General features: G+C 40.6%; 1 protein-coding gene across 2 annotated transcripts in view; it reads right to left on the reverse strand.

The window, feature by feature from the left end:
• Positions 1-1,185: 1,185 nt before the first annotated feature.
• Positions 1,186-16,355, reverse strand: part of NSD2 (nuclear receptor binding SET domain protein 2) — a 117,864-nt gene continuing 102,694 nt past the window's right edge. For both annotated transcript variants that reach the window (XM_073610923.1, XM_073610922.1), the window contains exons 18-23: positions 10,818-11,087; positions 7,931-8,047; positions 6,655-6,796; positions 6,385-6,491; positions 3,209-3,413; positions 1,186-2,442 (exon numbers count right to left, since the gene is read on the reverse strand). In XM_073610923.1, the coding sequence (XP_073467024.1) occupies positions 2,201-2,442; positions 3,209-3,413; positions 6,385-6,491; positions 6,655-6,796; positions 7,931-8,047; positions 10,818-11,087 (1,083 nt within the window). In that variant the 3' untranslated portion in view covers positions 1,186-2,200. The remainder of the gene's footprint in view (positions 2,443-3,208; positions 3,414-6,384; positions 6,492-6,654; positions 6,797-7,930; positions 8,048-10,817; positions 11,088-16,355) is intronic.

A 16,355-nucleotide genomic window follows, 5' to 3' on the forward strand; every position in this document is an offset into this window, starting at 1 on the left:
GAAACGTGATGTGGCCTCTACAAGAGCCACATTTCCATGACACCATCGTCATCTGAACTCTGAGATGATGAAACCATTGGCTAAGACAAATACCACCTGTATTTTAAATGTGAACTCCGCTGAGTGGGATCAGTGGAGTGGCATGAAGTGTATAAATAAAAAAAAAAAAAAAAAAAAAAAAAAAATCTCCCATTGCTGGGCACTCTGGGGACTTGCTGACTCACAGGCGTTTGAGTGCTGGAGATTTCCTGTAAACTTCTAAGATTACAACACCTAATGAAGAAAGAAGATTCAGAGGAAACTGAGCACAGACTGGCATCTGTAATTTTTAAGTCTTCATCTGTTTCGATTGACCAGACTACAGTTGTCCAAACACAGGCTAGTAAATTTTCAAGCAAATTTTACTCCTATACCAGCAATTGCCACCTCTGGGCTGCCCTGACTACTAAGGCCAGCAGATGGCCTGCACTGCCTCTATGGTCTTCTGCACTATATTGGCATCTTTAGTGGCCAAGCCACCCACAGAGAAAAGTGAGACCTCTTGGGCAACTGTCTGCCTAAGTTTGGCTTGACGCCCCAATATGCTTCTTCCAGCATCCTCCATTTTCCTGATCATTCTCCCAATAAGGAACACTAGAAAGCCACACGGCCCCTTTCTCTACGATGAAATAAATAAATGAAGTCCAGGGAGTGGTGGTCATGGCAGGTGGTAAAAAGCTGGCTACCCAGGCACAGAAGTTTCTGCACGGAATTATTTAAGAAATATAAGAACTGACAGACCACCCAGCCTTCTGACATCAATACAAAAATAAAGTTGCCTTTGACTGAGTGATTTAAATAGAAAAAGTGGAACCCAGGCACAAGGATTTACAAACCCACCCCACTTAGGGAAATCCCCACCCCCCTCTCAAAAAAACACAATAAAATGTTCAGGTTGGGAACCACAATATTACCCAGGTGAGGTAGCAACTGTACATCTGTAAAACAATCACAGAACGAAAAAAAAAAAGTTCCCACAGTTAACAGTCATATATAAAATCTTTCACGGTGTTAAAAAAAAAAAAAACGTAGCCACATGTTCAATCCTGTTAATAGGACAGGTCGTTGGGCCGAGTGAAGCACTACTGACATTTGCAGCAAAAGCCTCAGATAAAAAGAGAAAAAAAAACACTATGAAAAACAATATTGTGTTAAATGTACCTATATTCTGTTAAAAGGATTATACAAATTCTTGTCTGGACTATAAAAATATGCTAAAATATATAAGTATTGCCAAGATGGAGCTAAATAGTGTCTTGTAATAAAAGAAAAACACAACAAAAAACTTTAATGGGAACTGTCATCCAAAACAGCGGTGGCAACCATATTGCTTTGACTAAAAATTCTATTTACTGGTAACAAGAAAAACCAATCTGGAACGAGAAACTGTAAAAATTGGCAGCTAGTTTGTGTGGTGGGGCAACACTTTAAAACACACAGCCTGTCACTTCACTGGCTGGTTCCAACGATGCTGCACATGAGTTACAGTGGGCAGCCATATGGTGCACTGGGACATGCTTTATAGAATAAAGCCTATCCATTCACTCAATTAGTAACAAGCACGCATTAAAGTCAGGCAAGCCCTTCACTATAACCTGCTGAAATCTGTTGCATCAGGCACAAGGCCAAAGGGTGCCATTTTTTTGCAGTGGAAAATTCTCTACAACAACTGCTCTGGAAGGCAACAAATGCAGCAACAGGCATCTTAGATTTACTGGGACATATATTTGCAATTTAGTCTATGTCCCATTATGTATAGATGACAAGTAATCAAGAAAATGAATGTGGGCTTTGCTCACTAAATGACCACCTCCACTGTATATGGGTGACAAGTTCTCTTCAATACCTGCTCAATAGGTGTACCTCAAGCAGCTCCAGTCTTAAACCAATACGAGAGCCTCTCCAATATCAAGCCACTAATAAGGCTATAGCGGTAATGCTGTGTAAGGTGTTTGTCCGACAGGTTATGGAGCTGCAGTAAATACAGCTTTGCATTCAGTGCAGATGCAGCCTAGGCTGCAGAGGTTGGCTCAGTGGGTACATTGTGTCCTGAATCAGAAGGAGGTGAGCTAGCTGTACAGCATTGAATTAAAAAAGGGCATCATACAATTTATTCACAAATAGGTATATATATTTACAATAGTGTTGCAGTCCTTTGTGTTTATCTAGTCTGACTTTTCTTCTGCATGGCTTTTGATTGCTCTTTAGCTTTGTTTTCAGCAGCTTGGACTTCATTGAATTCGTGCTGGTCATGCTCCAGACAGCACAGTTTGCCACCCCTTGTCCGCCTAAACTGTTTGTCCTCATGGTGACTTTTGCAAAAGGAATTGGGGCACAGGCAGCAGAAGGTGACAGAAGCTTTTCCACAGACGTCGCAGTGATGCCATGGACACTCCCACTTCCCTATAGGGAGAAATGTAAAGCACATCAGTTACCCGTTTAACCACTTAAGGACCGAGCCTCTTTTTGAGATTTGTTGTTTATAAGTTAAAAACAGTTTTTTTGCTAGAAAATTACTTAAAATCCTCAAACATTATAGATTTTCTTTTCTAACACCCTGGAGAATTAAATGGCGGTCGCTGCAATACTTTCCATACCATTGCAGGTGTGACAGACGGGTGGGGGCCATCTTCCTCTCACTCGTCTCCATACCCAGCAAGGAAGAGGATCCGATTGCCTCCGCTGCTGCCGACGGCTCCGGTAAGCGGTGGAGGGACGGCCCTCTCCTGCTGACGATAAAAGCGATCTCGCGGCGAATCCACCGCAGAGACCTCTATTATCGGAAACCAGGGTACACTGTTATGCATGGAAGAATTGTACTCATGTTTACATGCATAAAGTGCAAATTAGAGCGTGAGAGCATTGATGAGCACCCCTTTTAGTTAGACTCTTCATGCACTTCAATAACCGTCCATATGGAAGCATGCGCTGATAGCTGTACTGTCTGCAGGAACCTGGCATTACACACACCAGTGATCCACTAACTGCAGGTGCAATGCTTTGCAAGCAGCAGTGTTAGAAAAAAAAATAAAAAATGCCTTTTTTACTTTCAAAATCATGCGCTTTTTTATGGTTGAACTTGCCTTTGAACCTTAAATTACATAGAATAGGATAATCCAAATGCAAGGGATAAGATTATGGTAATGGAGAAAACAATTTATAAACTCACCAAAAGGCCTTGTGTCCAGATCAAGACAATCAAGGTGGTAGGTTTTTGTGCACACCTTTCTATCGCACACAATGAGCTCTCCACCATCATTGCAGCGAAAGCAGTAATCCTCAGACTCCTTTTTGCCATCACCTTTTGTTCGGCGTCGTTTTGCCTTCTTTTTGGGTTTTTTGGCCTTTTCTTCATGAGCAGATGTAGAGGAATTCTATAACACGATAAGAATTAGGAGAAACTAAGAACAAATGAACCGCGTATATTTCTTTTTTATTTCAGGTACTTGTATAGCGCCGTCAATAATATGCAGCTCTTTACATACACACTGCAACTGCACTAAATCAAGAAAGTTTGCCTAGCTTACCTTTAAAGGTAAAATACACAACATTACTTTAACAGAAAATTACCTGATGGAAAGTTTGAATTCTATTCAGCCAGCCTAAATACACACATCTACCACACCACACAGTCAGGCTGCCTGCGCCACTATTCACTACTACATTGTGAAAAAGTAGTAAACTTTTGTGCAGTTTTAACCCAACCCTTTTAATCTCACTTTGAGTGATTACTGAAACAGGAAATCTCTCTAACAACGCAGTCAATAATGCTCTGTCAAATGTTCTTCACGCCACACACAAAAAAAAGGCTTTGGGGCAATACCTTAATTATAACATTTTCAAATGGGTACATCTTACACAAACACCTTCAGCATTTACACAAATCACAGTTTTGGCAAGCCGTCACCCTTTCCGGAGATAAAGTTCGGAATTTTGACTTTCCTAAATATTCCATATCGTGAAGAACAGTAAAGGACACAGGTAGAGCATTCATACACCATGGGGTATAGGCATGTACTTTCAGTTGACTGGACAGTGACAAGGCTTTAGAGGACTCCTGGGGCCCACTTGATGGATGATTGAGGCCACAGCCTTGGCATTCTGACTGCTCACTGATTGAGGGCCCACTCAGAAGAGTCCAGTGTTGCAGGGCAACTTGACTGCTCTCAGCTTCAAGATGTTGATTAGGAGCTTGGCTTCTCTCAATGACCACGTGGCTTCTGACTTGGACTCCACAGCCTGAAGGACTTGTCTGTTGTGATAACTTTCTAGTAATGTGGAAGAAAGGACTTGAGTGGTGAGATATGGAATGCCACCAAGATGGGGAACTCCTTCCTTGGCTGGACAGGAGCATGGGAAGAATGAGAGAAGGACCCCTCTTAACAAGTCGGGGAAAAAAAAAAAAAAGGGGGGGGGGGGGGGGTTTGCTGGGAAAATACTGCTTTAATGGAGGCTACCATTAGGTCTAGAACTCAGTGTGGGAGGTCTTTTGTATCTCAATTCTCGAGCTCATAGAAAGAACTTTCCTTTCTGGTAGAAAGACTTATGCATGGGATGCATCTAGGACCAGACCCAAGTATTTCAGGGAAGGGAAGGCTGCAGAGATTTTTTAATTGATCATCCAGCCGAAGACCTAGGGCATCTGAATGGTCTTGTGGACATTTTCTGAGGCATAAGGTAGAGGTGTCCTTCAGAAGGTGACAGGCCTGTGATTTGGATACCCTGCGTTCGCAGCAAGAAAAGCAGGGGTGCTTAGACCTTTGTGAACACTCTAGGAGCAGATTATAGGCCCAAGGGCAGAGCCATCATTTTGAAGTGGTTGTCCGCTACTGCATAGCACAGAAAGCACCAATAAGATGGGTAAATGGGAACAAGTAAATAGGCATCTTGGATGTCCACAGATGCCATATGTATTCTCCTTGTCTAAAGCAATTACTTAACTTGTGGATACCATGAAAAGTTTTGGAAATTGAAGGGAAATGGAGGAATTTGAAGGCAAATACCTCCTGTTGGGGTTTTGGTACCGTGAACAAGTGAACAGAATCCTTCGAACCTGTCTTATGGTGGTACAAGCACAATGACTCCCCGGGACATAAGGTGGTTCAGGGCATTTTGCAAAACTAAGTGTCCTTGTCCTGGTTTTTAGTCAATTTGAAAAAAGGACAACGGTGAGGTAGGAGAGTTACTCTTCAGGCTTAGGAGTTGAAGCCTAGGTAGAACGCGGAGATGCTATGCGCTTTTAGGAGGTAAAAATCTCTGAAAAAGGAGATTTTGTAACTTTCTTGCTGTGGAGGGACCTTTACTCTTGTGACATCTTTGATCATTTTGTCAAGTTCCTCACCAAAGAGACATTCTCCCTTAAAAAGGCATACGTGTGAGGCATCTTACCGGCGTCGTCAGCTGACCAGGCTTTGAGCCAATAGATTCTGGGCATGTGAATACAAAGCAGAACCATTCTGGATATTTGTGTCATATTTTGTTCTTCAAGGGCATTCACACAAAAGAGAAATGTAGACGGTAATTGCTCAGTTACAGTACAGTCCTGAAATACAGGATTGTGTTGGTTGTTCAATACCCTGGTCTAGTTAGCCGAGGTTTGGCAGACAGAAGTTGCAGCAATAGCTGGTTGCAGAGCTGGGCTCGCAAGCATTTCAAAGTCTCAAACTTTCCATCAGCAGAACCTGAATAAAGGAACATCCATCTTCTCTAATCGAAGGCATCATCGAGCTGATGTGGACTGCTGCAGAAGGAGTTTACATGTTACCTGAAATAAGTAGCTGCCAGTGTTAATTTTGGCAGCAAATTTCAATTTAGTCTTATGCCGCATACACACGACCGGACTTTACGGCATACTTGGTCTGGTGTACCGGAGTCCGTCGGACAATTCAATCGTGTGTGGGCTACAGCAGACTTTTTTTTCTCAAAAGTTTGACAGACCTAGAAATGAAACATGTTTCAAATCTGTGCGACGGACTCGAGTCCGGTCGAAAAGTCCGCTCGTCTGTATGCTAGTCCGAGGGACAAAAACCAACGCTAGGGCAGCTATTGGCTATGAACTTCCTTGTTTTAGTCCGGTCGTATGTCATCACGTACGAATCCGTCAGACTTTGGTTGATTATGTGTAGGCAAGTCCGTTCATTTGGAAAGTCCGCCGGACAGTCTGCCGTAAAGTCCGCTCGTGTGTACGCGGCATTAGTCTTGACTAAAATGGCATTTTAGTTTTAGTCCCATTTTAGTCGTTTGCAATTGTTTTAGTTTAAGTCGTATTTAGTCGACTAAAATCTAATGGGTGTAGTTAAATTGTATGCTCCTCTGCATTCACAAACAAAAGCTGTAAAAACAAACCTTTGGTCTGTCCCCAAGGAATCCACTACAGTTAGGTGCTCCACACCTACACACTGTCTTTTCATTTCCAAGACAATCCAAGTTATAGTTAAATGTAAGTTCTTCACCTAAAACAAAAAAACAAAAAATAAAAATTAAGAAACATTTTACAAACATGAAAAAGAAAACAAAAACACAAACATACACATATGAAGAGGTATCAGACTCCCCAGGGATACGAAATGTACTGTTAAAGCAACAATATGGCCCCTGTAAAAATTGTGCTCTTACCTGCAGGTATGTCCCGCACTGCAAACAGGCCCACACGAGTGTCTCCATTTACTGTCCATTTCTGGGTATCGCAGTTTGGCTGACAGCTGTGATTCATAAATCGAGAATAGTTCCCTTTAGGCCCTGCATCAATAATTCGGTCCTGCAAATAAAAATAGGTTGCTAGTTTCCATTTTCCGCAAGAACATTTTTTCAGAAACAAAACCGCAACTTGCTAGGAAAGTTTACAATGGCAGGAATGATAAAGTTCAGGAGCCATTATTGCTACATCTTTTTATGCTGCTTGCAACTGCTCCACAGTTGGCTGATAGTTTTCTTGTGCAGAGCTCACACAGATAAGCGCCTAGGCCTTCACAACTAAAAAGCCAACCAGGGATTCCTGCATCTATTCCTGCCACACTAGTTGGTGGCTTCAGTTTTTGTATAGCATTTTTCATTCTGCAATAATACATTCAGATCAAACTGTATCCCACACATTTCATTTGAGAGAATGTTATCAAGGGCTAAAGGAGTATAATATACTCCTTTAGCCCTTGATAATATTTTGCTGGAACATTTTGACTGCATGGTCTATCTTGGAACCTTAAAATAATGAAGGAATGGCAGAGGATCCCCAAATTCAGGTGTGAAAAACTTGTTGCATCTTTCACAAAAAGACTCATGGCTGTATTAGAGCAAAAGGGTGCTTCTACTAAATACTGAGCAAAGGGTCTGAATACTTAGGACCATGTGATATTTCAGTTTTTCTTTAATAAATCTGCAAAAATGTCAACAATTCTGAGGTTTTTTTTGGTCAATATGGGGTGCTGTGTGTACATTAATGAGGAAAAAAATGAACTTAAACTGATTTTAGCAAATGGCTGCAACATAACAAAGAGTGAAAAATTTAAGGGGGTCTGAATACTTTCCTTCCCCACTGTAAGTGTCCGATTATTAAAAGTCAGCAGCTGCAGTATTTGTAGCTGCTGACTTTAAATTTTTATTTTTTTTCTTAACAGAACTCAGCTTTAACTTGCAGTGTCACAATATTACTGCATAGAACACTCCCAAATATGGTACAGGAATTATGCAGCTCATATTTTCTAGCAGCTGCCAACACAAAATATATATATATATATATATATATATATATATATATATATATATATATATATATATATATATATATATATATATATATATATATATATATATATATATATATATATACACGAAGGCAGGCTGGGTGAACTGAGCACACAGAGTCAAAGTAATACTATATGAGGCCTACAGGTACCTTATCAATGGTCAGCATATAAAAGTGCGAAATGTCATTCTCCTGTGCATGGCGAATCCTTGCCATACATTCTTCATCATCAATAAGCTCTCCGACGTACTCATTCACAAACTCTCCCTGAAATAAATATTCCAATTAAACATCCTTTCCATACATTAAATTACCTGGTTAAATATTTCAGAATGGGAACTGCTAGGGAAAATTATACACATCAGCTATTTTTTTTTTTTACACACATGAAAACCATTTTCTGGCCAGTTTGGCGCCATGTCCTCTCTATATACCAGTGTTTATGGATACAGGGATTAGATGAATGGTTTGCATGGGCCCAGCCACGATTATAAAAATTAGGAATTATTGTGTTTTTTTTTTAAACCTAAATAAGTGTTTGATGCGACTGGGGCGAGATTAGATGTCAAGTACCACATCACTAAGGACAAGGGGGGGTGGCTAAGAGACCATTTTCCACTGTGAGAGCACACCTAGAACTTAGGACTGGAAGCTATGTGCGAGTGACAGCACACCACCTCCTGCCACAGCCTATGATGGCTGCACAGAAATCTATGCTTGGATGTGATTACATGCAAATTTAGGCCATATCAGTGCTAAAAACCAGCAGTTCTTAATGCATAGTTGGTCTCAAGAACAAAGTAATCTGCATGGTTCCATCCTGAAATTATCTCTTTGAAAAAGTGACATTATGTAAATGAATTCTGCTATATGCATTTAGTACTTTGAAAGGGCTTCAAGAAGAAATCCAGGCTTAGTATATTTTTACAGTCCAGTTTGGATCAAAGAAACTATATATGGTGCCTTGAAAAACTATTCATACCCCTTGAAAATTTCCACATTTTGTCATGTTACAACCAAAAACGTAAATGTATTTTATTAGGATCTTATATGATAGACCAACATAATGTGGCACATAATTGTGAAGTGGAAGGAAAATGATAAATGGTTTTAAAAAGGTTTACTATCTATCTGAAAAGCATGGCGTGCATTTGTATTCAGCCCCCTTTACTCAGATACCCCCAACTAAAATCTAGTGGAACTAATTGCCTTCAGAAGTCACCTAATTGATGAATAGAGTTCACCTGTGTGTAATTTAATTTCATTATAAATACAGCTGTTCTGTGAAGCCATTAGAGGTTTGTTAGAGAACCTTAGTGAAGAAACAGCATTATGAAGACCAAAGAACACACACAGGTCGGGGATAAAATTGTTCAAAGCTTGGGATATTTTTTTTATAACCTAACCCTGCTATAAACTTCCTCACATCTCACGGAGCACTGTACAGTCCATCACCCGAAAATAGTATTGCACAACTGCAAACCTACCAGGACATGGCCGTCCACCTAACTTGACAGGCCGGGCAAGGAAAGCATTAATCAGACACAGCCAATTGGCCCATGGTAACTCTGGAGGAGCTTCAGAGATCCACAGCTCAGGTGGGAGAATCTGTCCACAGGACAACTATTAGTCGTGCACTTCACAAATCTGGCCTTTATGGAAGAGTGGCAAGAAGAAAGCCATTGCTGAAAGAAAGCCATAAGTCCTGTTGGCAGTTTGCGAGAAGCCACGTGAAGACACAGAAAACATGTGGAAGAAGGTGCTCTGGTCAGATGAGACCAAAATTTAACTTTTTGGTCTAAAAGCAAATTGCTATGTGTGGCAGAAAACTAACACTGCACATCATCCTGAAAACACCATACCCACCGTGAAACACGGTGGTGACATCATGTTTTGGGGATGCTTTTCTTTAGCAGGGACAGGGAAGCTGATCAGAGTTGATGGGAAGATGGATGGAGCCAAATACAGGGCAATCTTAGAAGAAAACCTGTTAGAGACTTGAGACTGGGGCGGAGGTTCACCTTCCAGCAGGACAACGACAAACATACAGCCAGAGCTACAATGGAATGGGTTTAGATCAAAGCATATTCATGCGTTAGAATGGCCCAAAGTCCAGATCTAAATCCAATTGAGAATATGTGACAAGATTTGAAAATTACTGTTCAGAGATGCTCTCCATCCAATCTGACAGAGTTTGAGCTATTTTACAAAGAAGAATGGGCAAAAACTTCACTCTAGATGTGCAAAGCTGGTAGAGACATCCTCAAAAAGACTTGCAGCTGTAATTGCTGAATATAAATGCACACCACACTTTTCACGTTTGCAAATAATTTTGAAAACCATTTATTCTTCTACCATGTCACAATTATATGTCACTTTGTGTTGGTCCATCACATAAAATCAATTAAACGTTACGTTTTTGGTTGTAACATGACAAAATGTAGAAAATGTCAAGGGGTATGAATGACACCTTTTTTCAAGGCACTGTATACACCATGATTGACTGAGGCCCCTGGGAGCTGGAACTTACTGACGAAGGTCCTACTACTCCAGTGATATCCACTTTCTTCCAGGTCCCGTTCTGAGTGGCCAGCCTGATGTATTATGAACACAAAGTCTGCTGCTTGACACCGGCACCATTCAAAGAAAGCATAGCATTTTCTAAATCAATGCAAAGCACTCTTATTGGATGAGGTGGAGTGGGGCTCCCATCATAAAGGGAGCAACTCTGAAATGAGTTAGCAAAGCCCGGATTCTCTACTAAGATGGCCATCTCCACACAGTCAGTGTGGAATAAAGCATGGTCAGCAATAGGGAACACCACCTGCAGGGAGCCTTTAGGCAATACTGGTGACTAGTCATTTGTCCTCTGCTTCCACAGTTTAGTTCCTCCAACATGAAATACCCAATGCAAAGTTGTAGAAGTATATGGGCATTATGTTATAGGAGGTTAAATAAAGAGAACGTTGGGTCAGAAAAAAAAAAAAAAATCCCCAAAAAACCCTTTTCACTACTATATATTCTATTTGCTGCTTACCTTCTTTATTTTTCGAGTGGCTATCAGCCCCCATCCTTTGCCCTCAGTCTTGATGATCTTGGTCTCAGGATACTGGCGCTTGGTAAAACACTGATTCTGACACCTCGCCCCAGCAGGACACACTTGAGGGTGGCACTCATACATCAGCATCCGATTTAGACATTCAGAGTCGAATCCACAGGGTTTATCGCTCGACGGCTTACAATTGCACTTAGGAATTTCAGAGATATCAGCAGTGTAAACTTGAACTTTGCCATATGGCTTATTCACCTAAAAAGTAGATGGAATACAAAAATAATGATACAATAATTAGGGGGCCAACGTCCTTTCATTTCTTTAAGCACTTCAGCTCCAGAAGGTTTTTCCCTTATTCATGACCAGGCCATTTTTTGCTATTCGGCACTGTGCTACTTTTTTTTTTTTTTTTTTCTTTTTTTTTTTTTTTTTATTAACAACAAGGTTGGTCTTTATTGGAGAAGACATGATTTTACAGTTAACATCTACAATCAAGCTCTCATATACAATTGAAAGTAAAAGGGTCAAAATACAAAAAGGTTCATTTGCAAAACATAAAATGTGGATTCAGATATAGGGAGGAAAAACTGTGCTAACTAGTGTAGGTATCCCTAAAATAGCTGTCCACGTGCATAGGATCTGGAATGTCGGGTTTTAAGATATTGCTTATCTGGTGGGGGGGTACTATATCATTTTATGTTAATGCCATAATATTAACACACAATGTCCTACTTATTACAGTATGGGGTACTAAAACTGTTCAGTCCAAGGCAGCCATAGTCGATCAAACTTCTGCGGACATCCTCTATTGGTGTAAGTCATCTTATATAAAAGGTAACACAGCATTGATAGTAGAGTCCCACGCCTCCACCCTGGGGGAAGACGGTGACGCCCACTTTAAGAATTTCCTTCTTGGCATAGAACAGCAACAATGAAATCAGTATTTTCGTGTATTTAGGCCTCTGGTCATCATCATGGATGCCCAAGAGAGCCAGCTCAGGCGAAACCGGCAACGTTAACTGTAGGCGGATATTAATACTTTCAAAAATGGCTGTCCAGTACTTCACAAGAAGAGGGCAGGTCCAGAAAATATGCAAATATGTGCTGTCTGGAGACTGACATCTATTACAGTTTGGTGATCTATTAGGGTAAATCTGATGCAGTCTCTGTGGGGTGTAATATACCCGGTGTAAAAACTTGGTATGTAGCAACCTATCTCTGGATGAAACCATTAACTTGGACCCATCTTCAAAGCATTCTTCCCAAGTCTCCCTGTTCAGGCTGGGAATATCAGCCTGCCACTTGGCCCATAGTGAGTGCATCTTAGGTGAATCAGTTTCCAGTAGAGCAAGGTACAGGGTGGAAAGGGTCTTCTTAAGAATTTCTTGTGCCAGTGTTTCTTCAATGGGGTCTGGTTTTAGGTGTATAGGATTGGTAAATTGAGCTCTAGCTGCATGCCTCAACTGATAGTATCTGAATATCATTCTACTAGGGAGCCTAAATTTCTCTGCTAATTCCTGAAACAAGAGCAATGCCCCTGAGTGAATTATGTCCTTGAGGACCTTAATCCCAAATCTGGCCCATAGTTGTGGGTCTGGTATGGTTTTAAAGTGAGGGAGGGACGGGTTCCCCCAAAGTGGTGTAAAGGGGGAGTACTGACATGGGCACAAGAATCTCTTCCTGGCCACTGCCCATACTTTTAGGGTCATCCTGGTGGGCCCCGGGAGCAGAGAGTAGGCCGAGGGACCCCTATAAGCTATATTCCCCAGTTCCGTAAATGAGCCTATGATGGCAGCCTCCAGACATGTGGCGGCGTTTGATCTGGATTGTTCAAACCACCATCGTACAGTAACTAGTACCGCTGCCCAGTAGTAAATTAATAGGTTAGGTAATGCAAGACCCCCACAGTGAACCGGAAGCTGCAGAGTTGACCTAGCCAATCTGGGGGAAGATCCCTTCCATAAAAATGAACCGATACACCCATCTAGGTCCTTAAATAGGGAGCCACACAGGGCAATTACTGTGCTACTTTAACCACTTCAATACTGGGCAGCCCTTCCTGACCAGTCCAATTTTCAGCTTTCAGTGCTATCGTACTTTGAATGACAATTGCGCAGTCATGCAACACTGTACCCAAACAAAAGTTTTATAATTTTGTTCACACAAAGAGCTTTCTTTTGGAGGTATTGAATCACTTTTTCTTTTGCTAAATAAAAAGTGGTTTTGTTTCTGTTATAAAATTTTGCAAATAATTGTTCTTAATAAATTTAGCCCAAATGTATTCTGCTACAATTCTTTGGTGAAAATAACCCAACTCTGTGCATATTATTTAGTCTGTGTGAAAGTTAGAGTCTACCAACTAGGTTATATACATCTGAAAATTGATCAATCCTGATGTACTGACGGCCCATCTCATTTCTTGAGGCCCTAAAATGCCAGGACAGTACAAATACCCGTCACGACCCCTTTTTGGAAAGTAGTCAGTCCAAGGTATTTAGTAGGAGGCATGGCGGTTCTGACATAATTTTTTGAATAATAAAGAATTTAACCACTTGAGCCCCGGACCATTATGCTGCCTAAGGACCAGAGGTCTTTTTCCAATTTGGCACTGCGTCGCTTTAACTGCTAATTGCGCGGTCATGCAATGCTGTACCCAAACGAAATTTGCGTCCTTTTCTTCCCACAAATAGAGCTTTCTTTTGATGGTATTTGATCACCTCTGCAGTTTTTATTTTTTGTGCTATAAACGGAAAAAGACCGAAAATTTTGAAAAAAAAAAAAAATGATATTTTCTACTTTTTGTTCTAAAAAAAATCCAATAAACTAAATTTTAGTCATACGTTTAGGCCAAAATTTATTCGGCCACATGTCTTTGGTAAAAAAAATGTCAATAAGCATATATTTATTGGTTTGCGCAAAAGTTATAGCGTCTACAAACTAGGGTACATTTTCTGTACACAGCTTTTAGTTTATGACTGCCTATGTCATTTCTTGAGGTGCTAAAATGGCAGGGCAGTACAAAACCCCCCCAAATGACCCCATTTTGGAAAGTAGACACCCCAAGGAAATTGCTGAGAGGCATGTTGAACCCATTGAATATTTATTTTTTTTGTCCCAAGTGATTGAATAATGACAAAAAAAAAAAAAAAAAATATTTACAAAAAGTTGTCACTAAATGATATATTGCTCACACAGGCCATGGGCCTATGTGGAATTGCACCCCAAAATACATTCAGCTGCTTCTCCTGAGTATGGGGATACCACATGTGTGAGACTTTTTGGGAGCTTAGCCACGTACGGGGCCCCGAAAACCAATCACCGCCTTCAGGATTTCTAAGGGTGTAAATTTTTGATTTCACTCTTCACTGCCTATCACAGTTTCGGAGGCCATGGAATGCCCAGGTGGCACAAAACCCCCCCAAATGACCCCATTTTGGAAAGTAGACACCCCAAGCTATTTGCTGAGAGGCATGGTGAGTATTTTGCAGCTCTCATTTGTTTTTGAAAATGAAGAAAGACTAGAAAAAACATTTTTTTCTTCTTTTTTCAGTTTTCAAAACTGTGACAAAAAGTGAGGTCTGCAAAATACTCACTATACCTCTCAGCAAATAGCTTTGGGTGTCTACTTTCCAAAATGGGGTCATTTGGGGGGGTTTTGTGCCACCTGGGCTTTCCATAGCCTCCGAAACTGTGATAGGCAGTGAAGAGTGAAATCAAAAATTCACGCCCTTAGAAAGCCTGAAGGCGGTGCTTGGTTTTCGGGGTCCTGTACGCAGCTAGGCTCCCAAAAAGTCTCACACATGTGGTATCCCCGTACTCAGGAGAAGCAGCAGAATGTATTTTGGGGTTTAATTTCACATATTCCCATGGCATGTTTGAGCAATATATCATTTAGAGACAACTTTGTGCAAAAAAAAAAAAAAAAAAAAAAAATTAGTCTCTTTCCCGCAACTTGTGTCGCAATATAAAATATTCCATGGACTCGACATGCCTCTCAGCAAATAGCTTGGGGTGTCTACTTTCCAAAATGGGGTCATTTGGGGGGGGTTTTGAAATGTCCTGGCATTTTATGCACAACATTTAGAAGCTTATGTCACACATCACCCACTCTAACCACTTGAAGACAAAGCCCTTTCTGACACTCATTGTTTACATGAAAAAGTTATTTTTTTTTGCAAAAAAATTACTTTGAACCCCCAAACATTATATATTTTTTTTTAAAGCAAATGCCCTACAGATTAAAATGGTGGGCGTTTCATTTTTTTTTTTTTTTCACACAGTATTTGCGCAGCGATTTTTCAAACGCATTTTTTGGGGAAAAAACACACTTTTTAAAATTTGAATGCACTAAAACACTATATTGCCCAAATGTTTGATGAAATAAAAAAGATGATCTTAGGCCGAGTACATGGATACCAAACATGACATGCTTTAAAATTGCGCACAAACATGCAGTGGCAACAAAATAAATACATTTTTAAAAGCCTTTACAGGTTACCACTTTAGATTTACAGAGGAGGTCTACTGCAAAAATTACTGCCCTCGATCTGACCTTCGCGGCGATACCTCACATGCATGGTGCAATTGCTGTTTACGTTTGACGACAGACCGCCGTTTGCGTTCGCCTTAGCGCGAGAGCAGGGGGCGACAGGGGTGCTTTTTTTTTTTCTTTATTTTTTTGCTTTTTTATCTTATTTTTAAACTGTTCCTTTCATTTTTTTTTAATCATTTTTATTGTTATCTCGGGGAATGTAAATATCCCCTATGATAGCAATAGGTAGTGACAGGTACTCTTTTTGAAAAAATTGGGGTCTATTAGACCCTAGATCTCACCTCTGCCCTCAAAGCATCTGATGACACCAAGATCAGTGTGATAAAATGCTTCCCCAATTTCCCAATGGCGCTATTTACATCCGGCGAAATCTAAGTCATAAAATGCTCGTAGCTTCCGGTTTCTTAGGCCATAGAGATGTTTGGAGCCACTCTGGTCTCTGATCAGCTCTATGGTCAGCTGGCTGAATCACCGGCTGCATTCTCAGGTTCCCTGTTGAGACAGGAGAGCCAGAGAAAAACACGGAAGACGGTGGGGGTGGGGGGGGCATTCCCTCCCACGGCTTGTAAAAGCAGTCTAGAGGCTAAATAGCCACTAGGATTGCTTTTACATGAAAGCCGACCGCTGGCTGAAAAGAATGATACCAAGATGATACCTAAACCTGCAGGCATCATTCTGGTATAACCAAAGTCGTGAATGGCGTACCTGAAGACAAAAAAATGGTTAACAATAAAGCACAGTAAACGGTAAAGTATAAAAAATTGCATACCTGAAAAGCAAACATGATAAAACATAATGACAATAAAACATTGCAGAATAGAATACAGTAAAAAAGAGCAGAACAATAGAGAGAGAGAATAGAGAGAGAGAGTACAATAAAACGACAACTATTTTTTTTTATTTTATATATTTTTTTTTTTTAACACTTTTTTTGTAACTAACTTTTATAACGGTAACCGGTTCCAGGTTCG

Source organism: Aquarana catesbeiana, linkage group LG01 (assembly GCF_042186555.1).
Source record: "Aquarana catesbeiana isolate 2022-GZ linkage group LG01, ASM4218655v1, whole genome shotgun sequence".
NCBI lineage: Eukaryota > Metazoa > Chordata > Amphibia > Anura > Ranidae > Aquarana > Aquarana catesbeiana.